The sequence below is a fragment of the Nicotiana tabacum genome, chromosome 10, assembly GCF_000715075.1.
Source record: "Nicotiana tabacum cultivar K326 chromosome 10, ASM71507v2, whole genome shotgun sequence".
NCBI classification, from domain to species: Eukaryota; Viridiplantae; Streptophyta; class Magnoliopsida; order Solanales; family Solanaceae; genus Nicotiana; species Nicotiana tabacum.
Genome location: NC_134089.1, coordinates 1404855 through 1421859, shown reverse-complemented (window position 1 = coordinate 1421859; position 17005 = coordinate 1404855). Strand labels below are relative to the sequence as shown.

The 17005-nt window shown below is 37.7% G+C and overlaps 1 protein-coding gene across 1 annotated transcript; it reads left to right on the top strand.

The window, feature by feature from the left end:
- The first annotated feature begins 283 nt into the window (after nt 1–283).
- LOC107773238 (uncharacterized) lies at nt 284–2479 on the top strand. Its single transcript, XM_075222460.1, has 2 exons — nt 284–522; nt 1415–2479. The coding sequence occupies exon 2, from the start codon at nt 1538–1540 to the stop codon at nt 2120–2122; it is 585 nt and encodes a 194-aa protein (XP_075078561.1). The 5' UTR covers nt 284–522; nt 1415–1537; the 3' UTR covers nt 2123–2479.
- The last annotated feature ends 14526 nt before the right edge of the window (nt 2480–17005 follow it).

Sequence of the window (17005 nt, the reverse complement as noted above, 5' to 3'; positions counted from 1 at the left end):
TAATTGAGAGGTCGGGTGTCACTTCGTCAATTGAGGATGTAAAGGAGTTTGTGGGATTTTACTTTGGTGGGGTCGTGTGACTTGCCAGCTGACATGGAAAAAATGGAGTGGGTCAGCTGCCACAGTGTAAATCCGTTAGGGTTAGGGGCAATTTTTAAAAGTTTATTAACGATTAGGGCTAGATTGGACGATGGGGAAGTAAACAATATAGTAAACAATATAGTATAGTAATGGGACAATTTTAGACCTTTTCCCTTTAAATGTTGGCCACACTCTAATAGCAAGGTTAAAAGTGGCTATTTTCCGATTTCTTCCGTTGTTCATTTGATGATATTATCGAACTTTCAGCCCAAATTTCGGACCCAAATTCTTATTTTCCACTAGCCCTAAATTCAAATAGTCGCCGTCTTCTTGGGCCAGTCGACGACGCACCTCCGCCGGCAGTGAACTTTGCTCTCAGCTCTCTCTCTCTCCCCCAATCACTCACGGCGGCGATCTCTTTCTCCGGAGAATTTTTGAGTCGTAAGTCCCCTCATCATCTCTCTCCTGAAATGCGACCTTTTGAATTGGATCTCCGTGCTACTTGAAAAGCCTCAAGCTTTAGCATTTTTTAGTTCTTTGTGAATACTTACTAAGTTAGAGACTTAGAGTAATGTCCAGGTCCTTGAACCTTGTTGTGGAGTAAGCATAACAGATTAATTGGTTGGGCACACGTATTGACGTAAGAAAGAAGCTTTACGATTGCTTCTTTTTAGAAATGTAAATCAAAATAAAGAGCAATGGATTTAGATAATTCATATACCCGACCCGTATTGAGGTGAAGGTGATTTTGTTTTTCTTAGGATTGTATCGAAAAATGACAGCTTTGAAAGAAGATTTTTTTTTTTTTTTTTTTTTTTTTTTTTGTAGAATGGTTTGAAAGAAGAATATTAGCTATCTGCCTTTGATATTCAGGTATTAATTTATAGCTTTCTTGCCAAGGACTTTGTGTTTTGCATGTCTATAGATACTAAGAGGAGATTGTCTCTTTAGTTTCGGTCTTGTACATTCTTTGTCATAATAGTGGTTATCTCTACATGTTTCATAGATCGTTTTCTAGTAAGTTAAAATGTTATGTAATTTTATTATTGAAGATGTCAATTGGCCTGTTATCCATCTTTGGTGTGTCTAGAATATACTAACGTTTGTGTTAATCTAAATTGTGTCACCTACTTCATTACTACTTATAAACGTTAGGAAGTTTTGTTAACGGCATTAGTTTCTGGGAAATTAAGGTGTCTGTTTGTATTGATAGCTGATATTATATGGGCATTGGCAAAAACTATTGTCATAACCTTCTCTTAGTTTACCGAGATCATGAACTATATTTTTCATTTCTATTAGACTAGCTGACTGTCTATTTTTTCTTTTCAAGGTAAGAGTGTAACACACAAACTTAACCAAGTGGTTGAAGTCCAAATTGGCACAACACGCATATGAAATTGTGATCAAGCTAGCATCATCTGCATATCATTGCTTGCAGAGTGACTTCTTAAGCATGAAGCTCATTGCACGGTTAAGACGGATCCATGCTTGTACATCTCTTCGTGAAATTATTGGGCCTCTCCAATCTCGTTCATTTCAACCTGATTTTGTTCCTAGAGATCCCAACGCCAAGCCCAAAAGATACAAATATCCTGCTTCCTATGATCCTTATGGCCCTAGGGCCCCACCATCAGACAAGATAATTCAGCTTGCTGAACGTATTGCTGCTTTAGCCCCAGAAGAGCGTAGACAAATTGGCCCTACACTCAGGGAGATACTAAGGCATCCTAATTTGAAACAAATTTCAGTAGAAGGCATGGATTTGGGTGCAATGGGAGGAGCAGGTGGTGGACCGGCAAAGGCTGAGGAGAAGAAGGCTGAGAAAACAGCATTTGATGTCAAGTTGGAGAAATTTGATGCAGCTGCAAAAATCAAGGTGATCAAAGAGGTTCGATCCTTCACGAGTCTTGGTTTGAAGGAAGCCAAGGACCTGGTTGAAAAAGTGCCTGCTATACTTAAGCAAGGAGTAACAAAAGAGGAGGCTAATGAAATAATAGAAAAGATCAAAGCTGCTGGAGGAGTTGCAGTTATGGAGTAGTAACCTCTACTGGATTTAGCAGGTTTCCTTGTCCGGCCATCTTTTGTTAATGTAAGGGAACATGCCAATTACCATAGTTTATCTGTGTTAGAATTTCTTGCTTGGATTATGAATTGAAAAATTACCTTTGTTGGGCTAGGGCAGAGTAGGAGCTTCTATGTTTGCATTGAAGCTATTAATAAATATTTTGGAGTCAATTGCGAGTTTACGAGGTTGATGAAAGCAGCGACCCAGGGTAGTTGGTCCTCTGTGAAGTTTGCTTGCTTTTGTAGCTTTAAACCTATGACGCCATATAGGGGTGGTGATCATTAACTTATAATCTGATATTCCGCTAATTTTCAGATAATTTTTCTCTTATACATGTCTGATAACGTTACCTCTTTTTTGGAACCACCACAATGAAGTTGTTTCATTCGCATTTTATGGTAATTCCTCGTACCCTTTTAAGTTCCACCAGTAAGTTCCGAATTTTTTTGCTGTTGTAACCTTTATTTTCTGGTTTCTTTGGGTTTTTTCCCCCCTCTGATCGATTTGTTGATGTGAATGAGATGTAGTATGTAGAATTTATACACTTTGTGTAATGCATTCCGACTTTAGCATTGTATGAGCGAAACCTGCACTGTCTCTCGTGAGAAATTCATGATCAATCAGTTAAACTTTTACTTGAAATTATTTAAATAGATAGTATCTTTGTCTTACCACAGAGTTGGCATAAAAGGATGTCTTCACTGTTTTACTTTCTTTGTATCTGTTTATATTACATTCAGATTGCCTACACAGTCCTAGTGAATAAAAAAGAACTAGGTGCAGTTCTAGCCAAAATAGCGTTGTTTTTGTTTCGGCATGATTAGGAATAGGAAATTTTGTCTAAATAGGAACAGGAGACCTAATTAATTTGATTTTCTAAACCAACTTGAATTTTTATTTGATTCTGCCTAATTATGAATAGGAATGTATTATCCAACTTAGAATAGTGGTCAAACTTAATTTTTTTAATAGTAAAGAAAATCAATATTTCATCAATCCGGAACACGATGTGTAAGTAGCGGCCAAGCGGCTCTGTCCTTTTCAAAGAGATTATCCCTCTCTCTCCATGCTTCTTAAGCCATAAAAAAGAAATCATTCTCGTCATACTCAAACAAGAGGAACCTCTTTGTCTTCGTACACTATTCTGCGTACACTATTCTCCACAGACAATATTTCACAGAATTTGTTGTTGTTGTTGTTGTTTGCCTAATGCTCACATACATCCAGAGAAGTGCAGAGGTACTAGTACTTGCTATTAAGTAAAAATTACTATTTGAAAATTCTCCACCTTACCACCATGCGAACAAATGAATTTGGATGAGCAGGAATTTGTCATTTAAAAATAACGTGAAAAAGTTCACCAGTTACTGGCAAAATATATTAAGAATTCCGTATACTTTTGTTGTTACAATAATAAGTAATTTCAGTCTTCTGATATCAGTTCCTACTTAGTACTATCTTGGTTGCACCTGCATCAACTAGCACTTGGTCTTATCAAAGTGTAGTCTTCAGCTTTCTTGTAATGGATTGTTTCAGTTACAAACTGAAATTTATTGGTTTTATTTATCATCTCCATTTTCTTTTCATCACAAGAAGAATACTAGCTTCTATATATAAGGTGATATTTCAAGAATAACTAAGGGAAGGGACATCATCTTTCGAAGGAAATTGCGACAACTGAGAGTTAGAAACAGTGCTTGGCTTGCTATTCCAGCTGAACAATCTGCCACAGAACTCCCCAGACAGTCTGATTTGGAACGAATAAGCTAATAATGGGTAATGCCGAGCACAGTAAAGGCAACACTATACAAATGAGCTTTTAGAAGAAGGAAGAGAAGACGCAGGCAGGGCGCACGTGGGATGTCACCGCTAACTCTTATGTGGGTAATATGGAACAGAGGAATAGGGTCGAGAAATTATTTCGTACATGTAACAAATAGCCTAGTGTGTCTAGTCTCCTTTTCGTGCACAATTATTTTTTTATTTTTTTATTTTTATGTATGGTTGGGTAACTTTGGTACAGATAGGGGTGTACAAAGAAAATCGATAAATCGAACCAAACCGATAATTCGAGTCAAACCGGAAAAAAAAATCCGATGTGGTTTGGTATTGGAAAATAAAATCCGACCATAATTGGTTTGGTTTGGTTTTAACTAAAAAAAGTCAAACCAAAATCAAACCAACCCGATAGTACATTTATATAATTTTTAAACATATTTTATACATATAAATATTTATTGTAATGTAATTTATAAATACTTCTTAAACTTTTTCACATTTTATCTTTTAACGTATTATTTCAAGTTTTGACTTAACATTCTTGAATGGTAAATAAATTTTATAGCCCACAAATGTAGTAACTCAAACAAAGTTCAAATCAATACTAATGCTAACAAAAGAAATTCAATTCAATACTAGGAATGATGATAGTATTGGATAATTATTTTAGTTTTACATTGGTTTATAATGAAAATGCATAACATAGTTTATCTTTTTTTTTAGTGCTTAGTTATGTAATTAATATTAGTACTTATTAGCTATACTTATTTTAGCATGACCTATATAATATTTTTAGATTATATTAATTTTTATTATGGCTTATTAATTAGCAATATTTATTTTATGTAATTTTATTATTTTATCTTTGTTATTGAATATTTTAGTAATGATATGACTTATATCATATTATTGTATTAGTTTCTTGGAAAACACATTATATAGTTGTATTTTACTAGGACTTAAGAAATATTTGGAGCACAAGTTACATATTTTATGCTATGAAGACATTACCGGGAAAAAATGCAAAAAACCCGAGAAAAACCGAGATTGAAAAATTCCGACTTTGTTGGTTTGGTTTGGTTTATAAATTAAAAAACCCGACACCATTGATTTGATTTGATAATTGAAAAATCTGAACCACCCCAACCTATGTACACCCCTAGGTACAAAACCATATTTTGGTCTAGTAGCCTGTTTGGCCAAGCTGAAAAAATCTGCTTATTTTGAAAAGTAATTTTTTCAAAAGTATTTTTCGAAAAGGTACTTTTGGAGAGAAGCAGTTTGTGTTTGGCTAATCAATCTGAAAAGCACTTTTGAGCAATAATTTGTGTTTGGCCAAGCTTTTCAAAAAGTGCTTTTAAATATCAAATTACGAATAAGGACATGAAGAGATTTATTTAATAGTTAATATTATATAAACAAATAAATAATCTCAAATATTTATTATTAATTAAGTTTTTTATTTTATTTAAGTAAAACATGAAAATAAAATTAAAAAATACTTTAATTCTTTCAAGATGATTTAAATATATCAAAAAATTATTTAACAATAATAAAAGCATTCATCTCAAAAGTCACCATATATTAGAAAGCTATCCTAAAAATAATCTCTAATTCTAAGTATTACGTTTAAATAAGTAAGGTTATTTTGATATATACCATATTTTACTAAGGGTATTTTTGGTAAGAAGAAAAGTCAAAACTGCTTCTCCTTCTGCTTATGAGGAGAAACTACTTTTTCTGTTTCTCTAAAACTGCTTCTGCTTATTCCTAGAAGCACTTTTTTTTTCTAAAAATGCTTGGCCAAACACCTCAAATTGAGAAAAAAGTAATTTTTGAGAGGAAAAAAAAAATTTTGGGGGTGAGGAGAAGCTTGGCCAAACAGGCTATAGGCCTCTTTAGTTTTTGATATACTTTTTTGTATATAGCGAATCTCTCTAGGACAGTGAGGTTAAGCATCTTCCTACTTCGCTCGTCCAGATAAGAGAAGGAAGTAGTGGAGGGAGAAAGGAAGAGTGAAGTATTGTGAGCGACACTTACTAGGAACTTTTGCGCTATTAAAGTCGCATACGGAGACTGTGATATATAAGTCGCATTTGGCAACTGCAATTTATAAGTCTCATTTGTTTATCAATTACAATTTGTATGTCATATTTACCAATTCTTTATAAGTGGCATTTGCCAATAGCGATTATAAGTCGCAATAAATCACATTTAGATATTCATTTTACGTTATGTTTTCTATATTCGAAATAAAGTGCGCTAAAAAATCAATTGAATTTTCTTCAAACAAGTTGGAACTCTTTTTTTTTTTTTTTCCTTATTGTGTCTGGCTTGGTCAATTTTTGAGTTTGGTTAGTATGCTTCGGTCAGAAAAGAGCTATTTTAATAGTGCGAAGAAAAACAGTTTAATATACAGTGTAAATTAAACACAAATAGTAATTATTTGGACAAAAAAAAACTATAATTAAGCTAAATATATAATGTTGTGCCCTTAAAGGCAGAACTATTGGTAAAGGTGCGCATGCGTTTAAGAGCTTGACGCCTACACTAAAACGCCAATTAAGCAAGGCGAAGTGCATGATCTGAACTTCACCGAGCTTCGGGACTTAAGCTTGCTTTAAGTGGAACCCTTATCCTATATTTTGTTTGGTTAATTTGATATATATAAACATTCACAAAATTACATCACTATAAGGGGAGGATGAGGTCCCCTGTTGATTGTCATCAATGTCTACCAATGTCACCCTATTAAAAACATTGGTTTTCCTTTCAAAAACAGTTCCTAAGATGTCTGCCTACACTGCTTCATTTGCAAATACCGGAGGAACTGCCAAAAATTGGGTCTTGTCAAAAACTTCCTTCTTGGCTCCTTCCTTTGCGAGGAGGTCCGCCACTTGATTCTACTCCCTGTAGTTATGTCACGACCCGAAATTTCTCACCGGCGGGACCATGGTGGCGCCTAACATTTCACTTGCCAGGCAAGCCAACGTTAGAGAATCATTAAACCAATTCCTTATTTCTATTCAATAAATAACAATAATTAACTAAAATAAAATATAATAAGTACGGAATATCATAAAACGGTATTAATTACTACTACCCGGATCTAGAGTCACAATTCATGAGTATTCTAGAATTTACTACAAGTAATAGTCTGAAAGAAATACAACTGTCTGAATGAAAGAAAACAGTAGGACATAAAAGATAGATGGGGACTTCAAGGTTTGTGAACGCCGACAGATCTACCTTGAGTCTCCGGACAGCGGACCAGTAGCAAATCTCGATCAACCTAAGCCGGTATCAAAATCTGCACAGAAAGTGCAGAGTGCAGCATCAGTACAACCGACCCCATGTACTAGTAAGTGTCGAGCCTAACCTCGATGAAGTAGTGACGAGGCTAAGGCAAGGCACCTACAAATCAACATATATAATTTAACAGTGTATACGCAAATAATAGGAATGAAGAACTAAACAGGAAATATCGGGACGGGAAACATACTGAGGGGAATACAAGATAAAGAACTACAACAGAATGATGGCCGGAGCAGTCAATATACCATGAATCAACAGGAATAGTGAATACAGCAAGAAAAAATGCACGGCATCACCCTTCGTGCTTTTACTCTCAATCTCACCATAAAATTAATAGAAACATCACGGCATCACCCTTCGTGCATTAACACTCACAATATGGCACGGCATCACCCTTCGTGCATTAACACTCACAATATGGCACGACATCACCCTTCGTGCATTAACACTCACAATATGACACGGCATCACCCTTCGTGCATTAACACTCTCCCTTACCATAGTGCAATGCATAAATAACAATATGGAGACAGAATAACAAGTACAAACCTTACTTCAATATTTGGTTCCATAATATCAATCTCAACTTTGAAATAAAAACTTAATTATCACTAGAAAATCCGTAAACATGATAAGAACGATAAATTGAACAATACTAGCATAACACGTAGCAATTTGATATAGGAAAAGACAATATAAGAAAAACAGAGAAATATAAAAAAATAGGTAAATTTGGCGGCGCATAAGTACTCGTCACCTCACATATACGCCGCTCACATGAATTTCACTTAGCAAGTAATCTAAGGTTCCTAATTCCCTCAAGTCACGGTTAGACACAACACTTACCTCGCTCTGAAGGCCACTTAATTCTCAATTATAACTTTTCATTTGGAATTCACCTCAAACCACTCGTATCTATTCAAAAATGACTCAATAATATCAAATATTTCTAAAGGAATCAATTATATTGTATAAATTAAATTTTTCAAATTTTTCTACAAAAAGTCGAAAAATCGACCTTGGTCCCGCTTGGTCAAAACTCAAGGTTCGGACCAAAATCCTTTTATACATTTATCCCCGAGCCCGAATATGTAATTAGTTTTGGAATCCGACCTCAAATCGAGGTCTAAATCCACAAATTTCCGAAATTCCTAGTTTCTACCCTAACCCCTAATTCTACCATGAAAACTCTAGATTTTTGGTTGATAATTCAAGGAATGTAACGGGTAATTGAAAGAAAATGGTTTAGAATCACTTACCAACACTTTGGGGAAGAAAATGACTCTTGAAAATTGCCTCTACCCATTTGGTTCTTGAAAAATGTTGAAGAAATGGCTTAAACCCATGTTTGATTTTGTTTTATGCACTGGGCGACAGTGTGCATCACGTTCACGAGGCCACTATCGCGTTCGCGAAGGGTACTGACTGCCCAGCCTTCGCGTTTGTGAGACCCAACTCGTGTTCGCGATGATTACTCCCCCCTGGCCTTCGCGTTCGCGAGACGTTGCTCGTGTTCGCGATGAAGGAATGACCCCTCCCCCCAGGTCCTCACATGCTTCGCGTTCGCGTTGAGCCGGTCGCGTTCGTGAAGGGTAAATCCCCCATCACTTCGCGTTCGCAACCAGGCCTTCGTGTTCGCGACCAGGCCTTCGCGTTCGTGAAGAAGAAGTCTCAGCCTCATCAGGTTACTCTTCGCGTTCGTGAGAGGACCTTCGCGAACGCGAAGAAAGATATGACAGACACTAGAATCTATAGAAAACCAGATTTTTCCCAAGTCCAAAACATCCTATGGCCTATCTGAAACTCACCCGAGCCCTCGGGGCTCCAAACCAAATATGCACACAAGTCTAAAAATATCATACGTACCTGCTTGCGCGATCAAATCACCAAAATAACACATAGAACTCTAAATTTAGCACCAATTCAAATGAAATTCTCAAGAACACTTTGAAATTTCTATTTTCAACTGGACGTTCGAATCACGTCAAATCAACTCCGTTTCTCTCCAAATTTCACAGACATGTCTTAAATATCATAATGAACCTGTACCGAGCTCCGGAACCAAAATACGAACCCGATACTAACAATGCCAAATATCAATCAATTCTTAAAAATAAATAATTTCCAAACTTTTAATTTTCATCGAAAATTCATAACTCAAGCTATGGATTTCCAAATTCGATTCTGGGCATACGCCCAGATCCCATAATTCGATACGGACCTACTGAGATCGTCAAAGCATGGATCCGGATATGTTTATCAAAAATATTGACCGAAGTCAACTAAAATCAATTTTTAAGGCAAAAATTCTTATTTTTATTAGTTTCCAACATAAAAGCTTTCCGGAAACCTGCCCGGACTACGCACGCAAATAGAGGAGGGTAAAAATGAGATTTTTAAGGCTTAAGAGCGCAGATTCGAGTTCTAAAACATAAGATGACCTTTTGGGTCATCACAAGTTATGGCCTATGACTGGGTTCCCCAACTGCTCCATCAGATACCTGTATTCAGAAGTTATGGGGTTGTGAGTTAAGTTGCCATTCTTTAACATTTCCAACACCGTTTCAGAGTCAGTGTCAATCACAATAGGTGACAAGCCTTGATCTAGGGCTATTTTTAGCCCCAACCATAGTACTTGGAGTTCTGCCCTAAGATTATCAGTGTTTGGGAGCCCCCTCATGAAGCCTAAGACTCAGTCTCCCTTATTGTTTCCGAAAATGCCCCCTATACCCCTTTTCCTTGTGTTAAGGCATGCAACCCCATCAGTATTCAGCTTATAATAACCTTTATCTGGTGGTTGCCACTTTAAGTATAAGGTGGTTGTTGCTCTAATAGGCCTTGAAGTGGATGATACATGGTAGTATTCAACAACCTTTGCAATTGTTTGGTGTACATTAATGTGATTTTTCCTCTTTTCAAAGACATTAGAGTTTCTGGTGAGTCAGATGGCCCAGAGGCAGAAGGGCAGTAGTTGTTTCCATTTTATGCAAGCATTGTAATCCACATTTTGTAGCCTATGCCATGTGTCTTCCCAATTTGGCATAGAGAAGGGATTTACACTAAGGTTAGGCTTTTGGGTGCAGTTGTGCAGCAATTGCTGCTAGAATTCTTTGACATTGGGACATTCAAAGAAGATGTAGTTTATGTCTTCTATTGCGTAACCACGGAAGTAGCAGTTAGGGTTAATTCTCAGGCCAATGTGATGTAAGTGATTCCTTGTATGCAGCTTGTTTTTCTGCATGAGCCATATGAAAAACTTGATCTTATTTGGGGTCTTTAGCTTCCAAATTCAGCCGAAGTGGTCTTCATTAGAACTATCATTGTGTATTAGTGTATCAAGGAAGGAATAGACTGATTTGGTACTAAATATACCAATGGGATTAAGGTTCCAGATTAGCTTATCCTCAACATAGGTGGAGGTGGGAATGAAGGTGTTTTGTATTATCAAGGTGATGTCATGGGGGATTGGGTAGGGAATGTAGCTAAAATCCCAAACCCCATTGGAGAACACTTCATTAATCCTGGTGTTCATGTCACTGTGGTGCCATGGACCATTAAGGATTTTATCCAGAGGTTGCATCTTGGAAATCCATGAGTCATTAAGGAATCTAACCATATCCCCTTTGTGAACCACCCATCTAGTGCAACTTGTGCAAATTTTCCAGCCTTCTTGAACATTCTTCCAGGTTCTAGTCTTAGCCTTAACCATGTTCCCTCCTCTACTGCAGTGCTTTCCCATGAGCACCCTAGCCTAGATGGACGTAGTATTATTGTAGAGTCTCTAAGCAAGACTGATGTAGCATGTTTTGTTCTTTAGGTGGGACTGATGGAGACCCAGCCTTCCCTTCTTCTTTGGTTTGGTGACAGTGACCCACTTGACCATGTGTAACTTCCTTTTCATAGGAGTTGTACCCCACATAAAATTCCTTTGGATTTTGTCAATTTGGTTAGTAATTTGGGAGGGTAACTAGATGTATTGCATTACATAGTTTGGGATGCTACTAAGATATGATTTGGCCAGAGTGGCCCTACCAGCCATGTTCAGGAACTTGATTTTCCACCCTGTCATTTTACTATTAAGGTTATCTATGATGAATTGGAAGTCATTATTCCTAGGCCTTCTGGTGAAGATGGGAAACCAAGGTATTTGCCAAAGTCTTTATCACCTTTGATACCTAAAATGGCACTACAAGATGTGGCACACTCTGCCTGGCAATTAGAAGAAAATATCACTTTGGATTTCTAGAGGTTGACCTTTTGTCCAGATACAACATTGAAATTACCCAAGATGGCTAAGATTGTCTCACAGTTTCTTCTATTGGCTCTGGCAAACATAGTGAGGTCATCAACAAAGAATAGGTAGAAGAGCCCTCCCTTGCTGATACTGATAGAGAACCAATCCTTATCAGTTACAACATTGTTTATATCTCTGGAAAGCCTTTTCATGCATACGATGAACAAATAGGAAGACATAGGGTCCCATTGCCTAATGTCTCTACTCGGCTTGAAGTAATCAGTCTGGGTACCATTGACAAGGATGGAGATGGAGCTTGTAGTGAGACAGGACATGATTAAGGTGGTAAGTTTAATGGGGAACTTGAAGAAGATAAGGGATTCTCTAATGAAAGACCATTCTAATCTATCAAAAGCCTTCTCTAAGTCCACCTTTAAGATCATATTGGCATTTTTACCTTTCATATTTTGGAAGTGAGTAATGTATTCTTGGACCATAATGGCATTATCAACAACTCTTATATTGGCTAGAAAGCTGGCTTGAGTAGGGCCAATGATGTTTTGAAGTAATGGTTTGATTCTATTGACAATGATCTTAGTGATCAGCTTATACATAGTGTTGCACAAACCAATTGGCCTGAAGTTTTTCAGCATAGTGGCACTAAGGCATTTGGGAATGAGACAGAGATTGGTTTGGTTTATTTTATGAGGGAACACACTAGTGGAAAAGACAGTGTTGCAGAATTGGATTACACTGCTAGAAACTATATGCAGTACTTCTGATAGAAGAAGGGGTGAAGGCCATTAGGCCCAGGTGCCTTCATAGCCTTGAAGGAGAATAAGGCACACTTGATCTCAAAGAGCCTAAGGGTGGAGTCAATGGTGTCCTGCTCCCTGGTAGTCAGTACATTAGCACTATCAGTAATGTGGATCTTGTTCAGCATTGAGCTATGGTGTTCAGTGTTATATATCTTGGTGAAGTAGTTAAAGGTTGTGTCTTTAATGTCTTTGGGATTCTGAATAATATTCCCCACCTCATCCTTTAAGGACATGATCATGTTCCTTATTCTTCTTCTATTAAGTGTGGATATATGGAAGAATTTAGTGTTAGCATCTGTCACGCCCCGAACCTGGGGAGGCATGGCTGGCACTCGGTGTCGTGCTGGCTCGAGCGAACCACTGTGTAACTCATTTATTTTTCTTCTGTAACTATCATGGTCTAACATGACCACAACTCATAATGTATAAATATAAGTGGGAAACACTGTAGCAGTGAACCATTTTTCGTAAAACATGAATACATATGGGCCGTCAAGGCCTTTGACATACTGTACAAAATGAACTTCTGTCTACAAAGCCTCTAAGATTATTTGACATCAAATGGGATAGGGTACCGGCCTACCCATAAGTCTGTAGCAAAATTCTGACACGATGACTCATAGACTCGGATGCACTCCGAATGAGGTGAAGTCTTACCGATCCTTCGCTGAATGCCAATCTCGTCTACTATGAGGGCTCGTCAAACTGATTATCTATACTTGCAGGCATGAATGAAGCATCCCCAATAAAAGGACGTCAATACGAATAATGTACTAAGTATGTAAGGCAGAACTGAAACATAACAATAAGTCAATATTAATTAAGGACATATAAGAATCAACCTGAATCTCTGATGTGTCACTAAATACATACTTATTATACTTATATATATACAATGCTTCTCTTTAAGACTATTATATCGTATGATGCATGACTGCCCAACTGATTAGTGGTAACTCCCCGCCCGGCCGTAGCTCGGTGGTAAATGCATAACTGCCCAACCGGTGATAAATAATAATACATAACTGTCCGACCGACCGTAGCTCGGTGGTAACTGAATATGCATGTCTGCCCAACCGGTGGTAAATAATGATACATAACTGCCCAACCGGTAGTAACTGTCCGACCGACCATAGCTCGGTGGTAAATAAATATGCATGTCTGCCCAACCGGTGGTAAATAATGATACATAACTGCCCAACCGGTGGTAAATGTATGAAGATGCATGTATCACTATATTAAAAACATTAACATCTCTATCATATATCTCAATAGGGACTTAGGAACATACTTAGACATGCTTAAATATCATTTTATAGGAATGAATAACGTAGATATCCTTAACTGCTAAGAGTAGAATCACTTATGGAATAACATTACGTTTACGTATCGTTACTTGAATCATGCCAAAAGAAAAGAAGGGATAGCCTTAACATACCTGGATTAGGAAAAAATCGATGTGATATTTTTTTGAGAAGGATTGCACCGTACTCCCTTAGAATCGCAAAATCTCACGCTATATAGTAAAAATGGTCTCTGTACGAAATGTTTTGAAGCAGTACGTTGCTATTGCAATCCATGAACTTTGCTGAAGTTTTTTGGCATGAAAGTGTTAAAGTTATACAATTCAAGAGCTTTGGGATCTTGACATGAAATGTTAGAATTATACAATTCAAGGATTGGAATTTATGGAAAAGTGTAGTATAAAGTGATGATTAGGCACCAACCCCTCTTAATTGTGACATCTTGCAAATTTGAATTCAAGAGTCACTCAAGAATCATGCGTTGCTGCCACGTGGGAAAAGTTTAGGCTTATCCAACATTAGCCATTTAATTCATTAATTAATTTATTAATTTTCCATTAACCAATTACCCACATAATTAATAACTATCTCAAATTACTTAAAATACTACCCACTTTTAACACACTTTATATATACCCTACTATCGTGGTCATGTGGTACCATATAAAATCAATACATACACTTATTATTTTATTAAAACATCCATGTAAAAAAAACTACATATATTTTCTTAACTTATAATTTCCCTAATCTCATATAAAGAGTAAAAATTCGCGTACGCTTAATTCTTAAAATGGTAAAAAGATAACCTTCTTTTCTTGTGAGAAAATAATTTCTATCTTTACAATAAAGAAAATCTCATAAACTTTTTTATATTATGTATATAATTTACCATATTCGAAAATAGTAATAATGGTAACTATCCAAAATTATATTTATAAAACTTTTACTAAAATACTCTACTTAAAAGAAAATATCACATTAACATAATATCTAACGGTATCAATGTTGTTAAACTTACGGAGTCTTACAATAACATAGTCACAAATCCTCTATAATCTCATGAATGGTCTTAATCCCTTCTAGCTCATATGGATTACTACAACTAATTCTAATATTAAATTATGGGATGTAACAATATCTCCCTCACTTAGCCAGTTTATTCTGGATTCAAGCTTCCAGAAGTCTTCTTCACTCTTTAGAATGGCAGAGAAATCATGCTGGAGCTTGGCTTCAAGCTCCTGAAGGAAGGTACTAAAGGGGTAGGCACTGTACTTCTGAATGCCAAAAAGTCTAGCAAGGATATGCCTTTTCCTATGGAAGATGTTGCCAAAGACATGTTTATTTCAGTCAACCACTCTATTAGTAAAAATAAAGGTAGCTTTCAGGATATCAGTATTGGCATCAAAACTGCCCTCCACAAGAGGGAGGAAGCCAGGGTGGCTGCACCACATAGATTCAAACTTAAAAGGCTTGTTGGCCCTGCTGTGACTCTGATGGATTAGGCTTAAAAGAATAGGACATTTATCTGAGTGGGTCCTAGGAAGATGGGTAATAGTTGATTCAGGGAACTCATCAATCCAATCATCAGTTGCAAAGCATCTATCAAGTCTTTCTAGGATTAGGTCTTGCTTATTGGAGTATCTTTTATTAGACCAAGTATATTTAGAGCCTTTAAAACTCAGGTCCACTAATTTGTAACTATTCAAGCATTTTTAGAATCTTTTGTTTCTATTGGTGTTCAAGCTATTACCCCAAAACTTATCCCTGGCTTTTAGACGTTCATTGAAATTTCCTCCAACAAGCCAACTACCCCCGTACATAGAAGCCATATCCTCTAATGTATTTCAGAGCTTATTTCTATCATTGACACAATTACTAGCATATATAGCAAAAAAAGCCATTCGGTGGAGAAGGGGAGTACCTTGACCATGGCATGCACTCCCTGTGGAGTAGTGGCTACTTCCTCTAACTTAACCAGATCATCCTTCCACATGAGCACAATCCCACCAGGCTGACCAACGGCAGGGTATTGGAATTGGGCATCAAACTTGAGCTCAGTAGTGAGGTGTTTGTGGTATGCCATTCTAGTCTTCAACAAGACCAACATGGCAGGGTTATGGAGCTTCACCATAGATGAGCAGTGCATGCGAAACTCCGCACCATTGTCCCCCTAGCATTCCATATTATGAAATTCATTAAGAGGGGGTTCTAGATTGGAGCCTTCCTTTTGATTTCCTTCCCCTTGCGCACTGGGTTGGGTTCATGATACCCACTATAGGGACCAGAGTCACTTCTGAGTTTTTTGAGTTTGGAAATGAGTGTACTCGGAGATCGGGTTTGCAGCTTATGAGCTTTTTGGGGCACAGAGCAATAAAAATTTCTCCTGACTGCTCTTTGAACTCTATCTCCATGGGTTCCTGCATGAGGAAGGCCTTTATCTTTGACATATCTAATTTTTCTAGCATGTTCTCCAGGTCCACATTGGACTTTCTGAGATAGTCCAATGCCATGGTGGTGCCTCTACTTAGTAGATCGATAGGTGAGAGTGGTTGTGATGGTGGTGGCTGAGGAACTTGGACTATTGGTGGCCAGAGTTGGAAGGTTGGAGATGGGACTGGAGCCTCCAGGTTCGTGAGTGGGAAGAAGGGCATGGTCTGGCAAAGCTGGCCCATGAGTGTGTTAAGTTCCTCCATGGAAAAAAGTTGTTGGTGCCTCATGTACTGGGCTTGGAGTAAAGTGTACGTCCATAATTGGTATCCAAAGTTTGCCAGACCCTGATGGAGAAGCTGTGTGGCCAGTCAAGCTAGGTACCTGGGATTTTGGATGGTTGTTTCCATTGGGACAGACCCAACCATCATTTGGAGGTTCTGGGTGTGTCCTTGGAGAGTCATTTCCAACCATGACTCTGGCATGAGCTCTAGAAGCATTGGGGTGGTGGAGATGGTTAACGGAGTTGTGGTTTGTGTTTGGGAATTGGGGTTGTTGTTTTCCATCAGAAAGGTTAGAGTGAATGGGGTTGGTGGTGTGGCTTGGGGTTAATGGAGAAGAGGGGGAGAGAGAAGCATTATAGCCCATCTCTTCTTTGGGTTTCGTGAGGGGCGATTTGCCTTCTGCAATTAATCTTGAGGGATTGACATGGGGTGTCACCTCAATGATAGTAGTGGTTCTTGGGTTTGTAACAGACAATTGATTACCTTCACTGGAAGAGGCAAGTTCAGGGGAGAGATGGGAGCGTGTTGTGTGTGGCGCAGATACAGGCGCGTTAGAGTTGCCTTTCGTGAATGAGTGGGCCAATTTAAGATGGGATTGTGCTGACAATAGATCCTTTTCCAAAAAGGAGATACTCTCTATTTGTGTAAGAGTACCCGATTTGGGAGGAGCAGAGTAAAAAGAAGGGGGGGTG

Coding starts and splice junctions, on each gene's coding strand:
- LOC107773238 (XM_075222460.1), top strand. CDS start 1,538: ATGAAGCTCATTGCACGGTTAAGACGGATCCATGCTTGTACATCTCTT.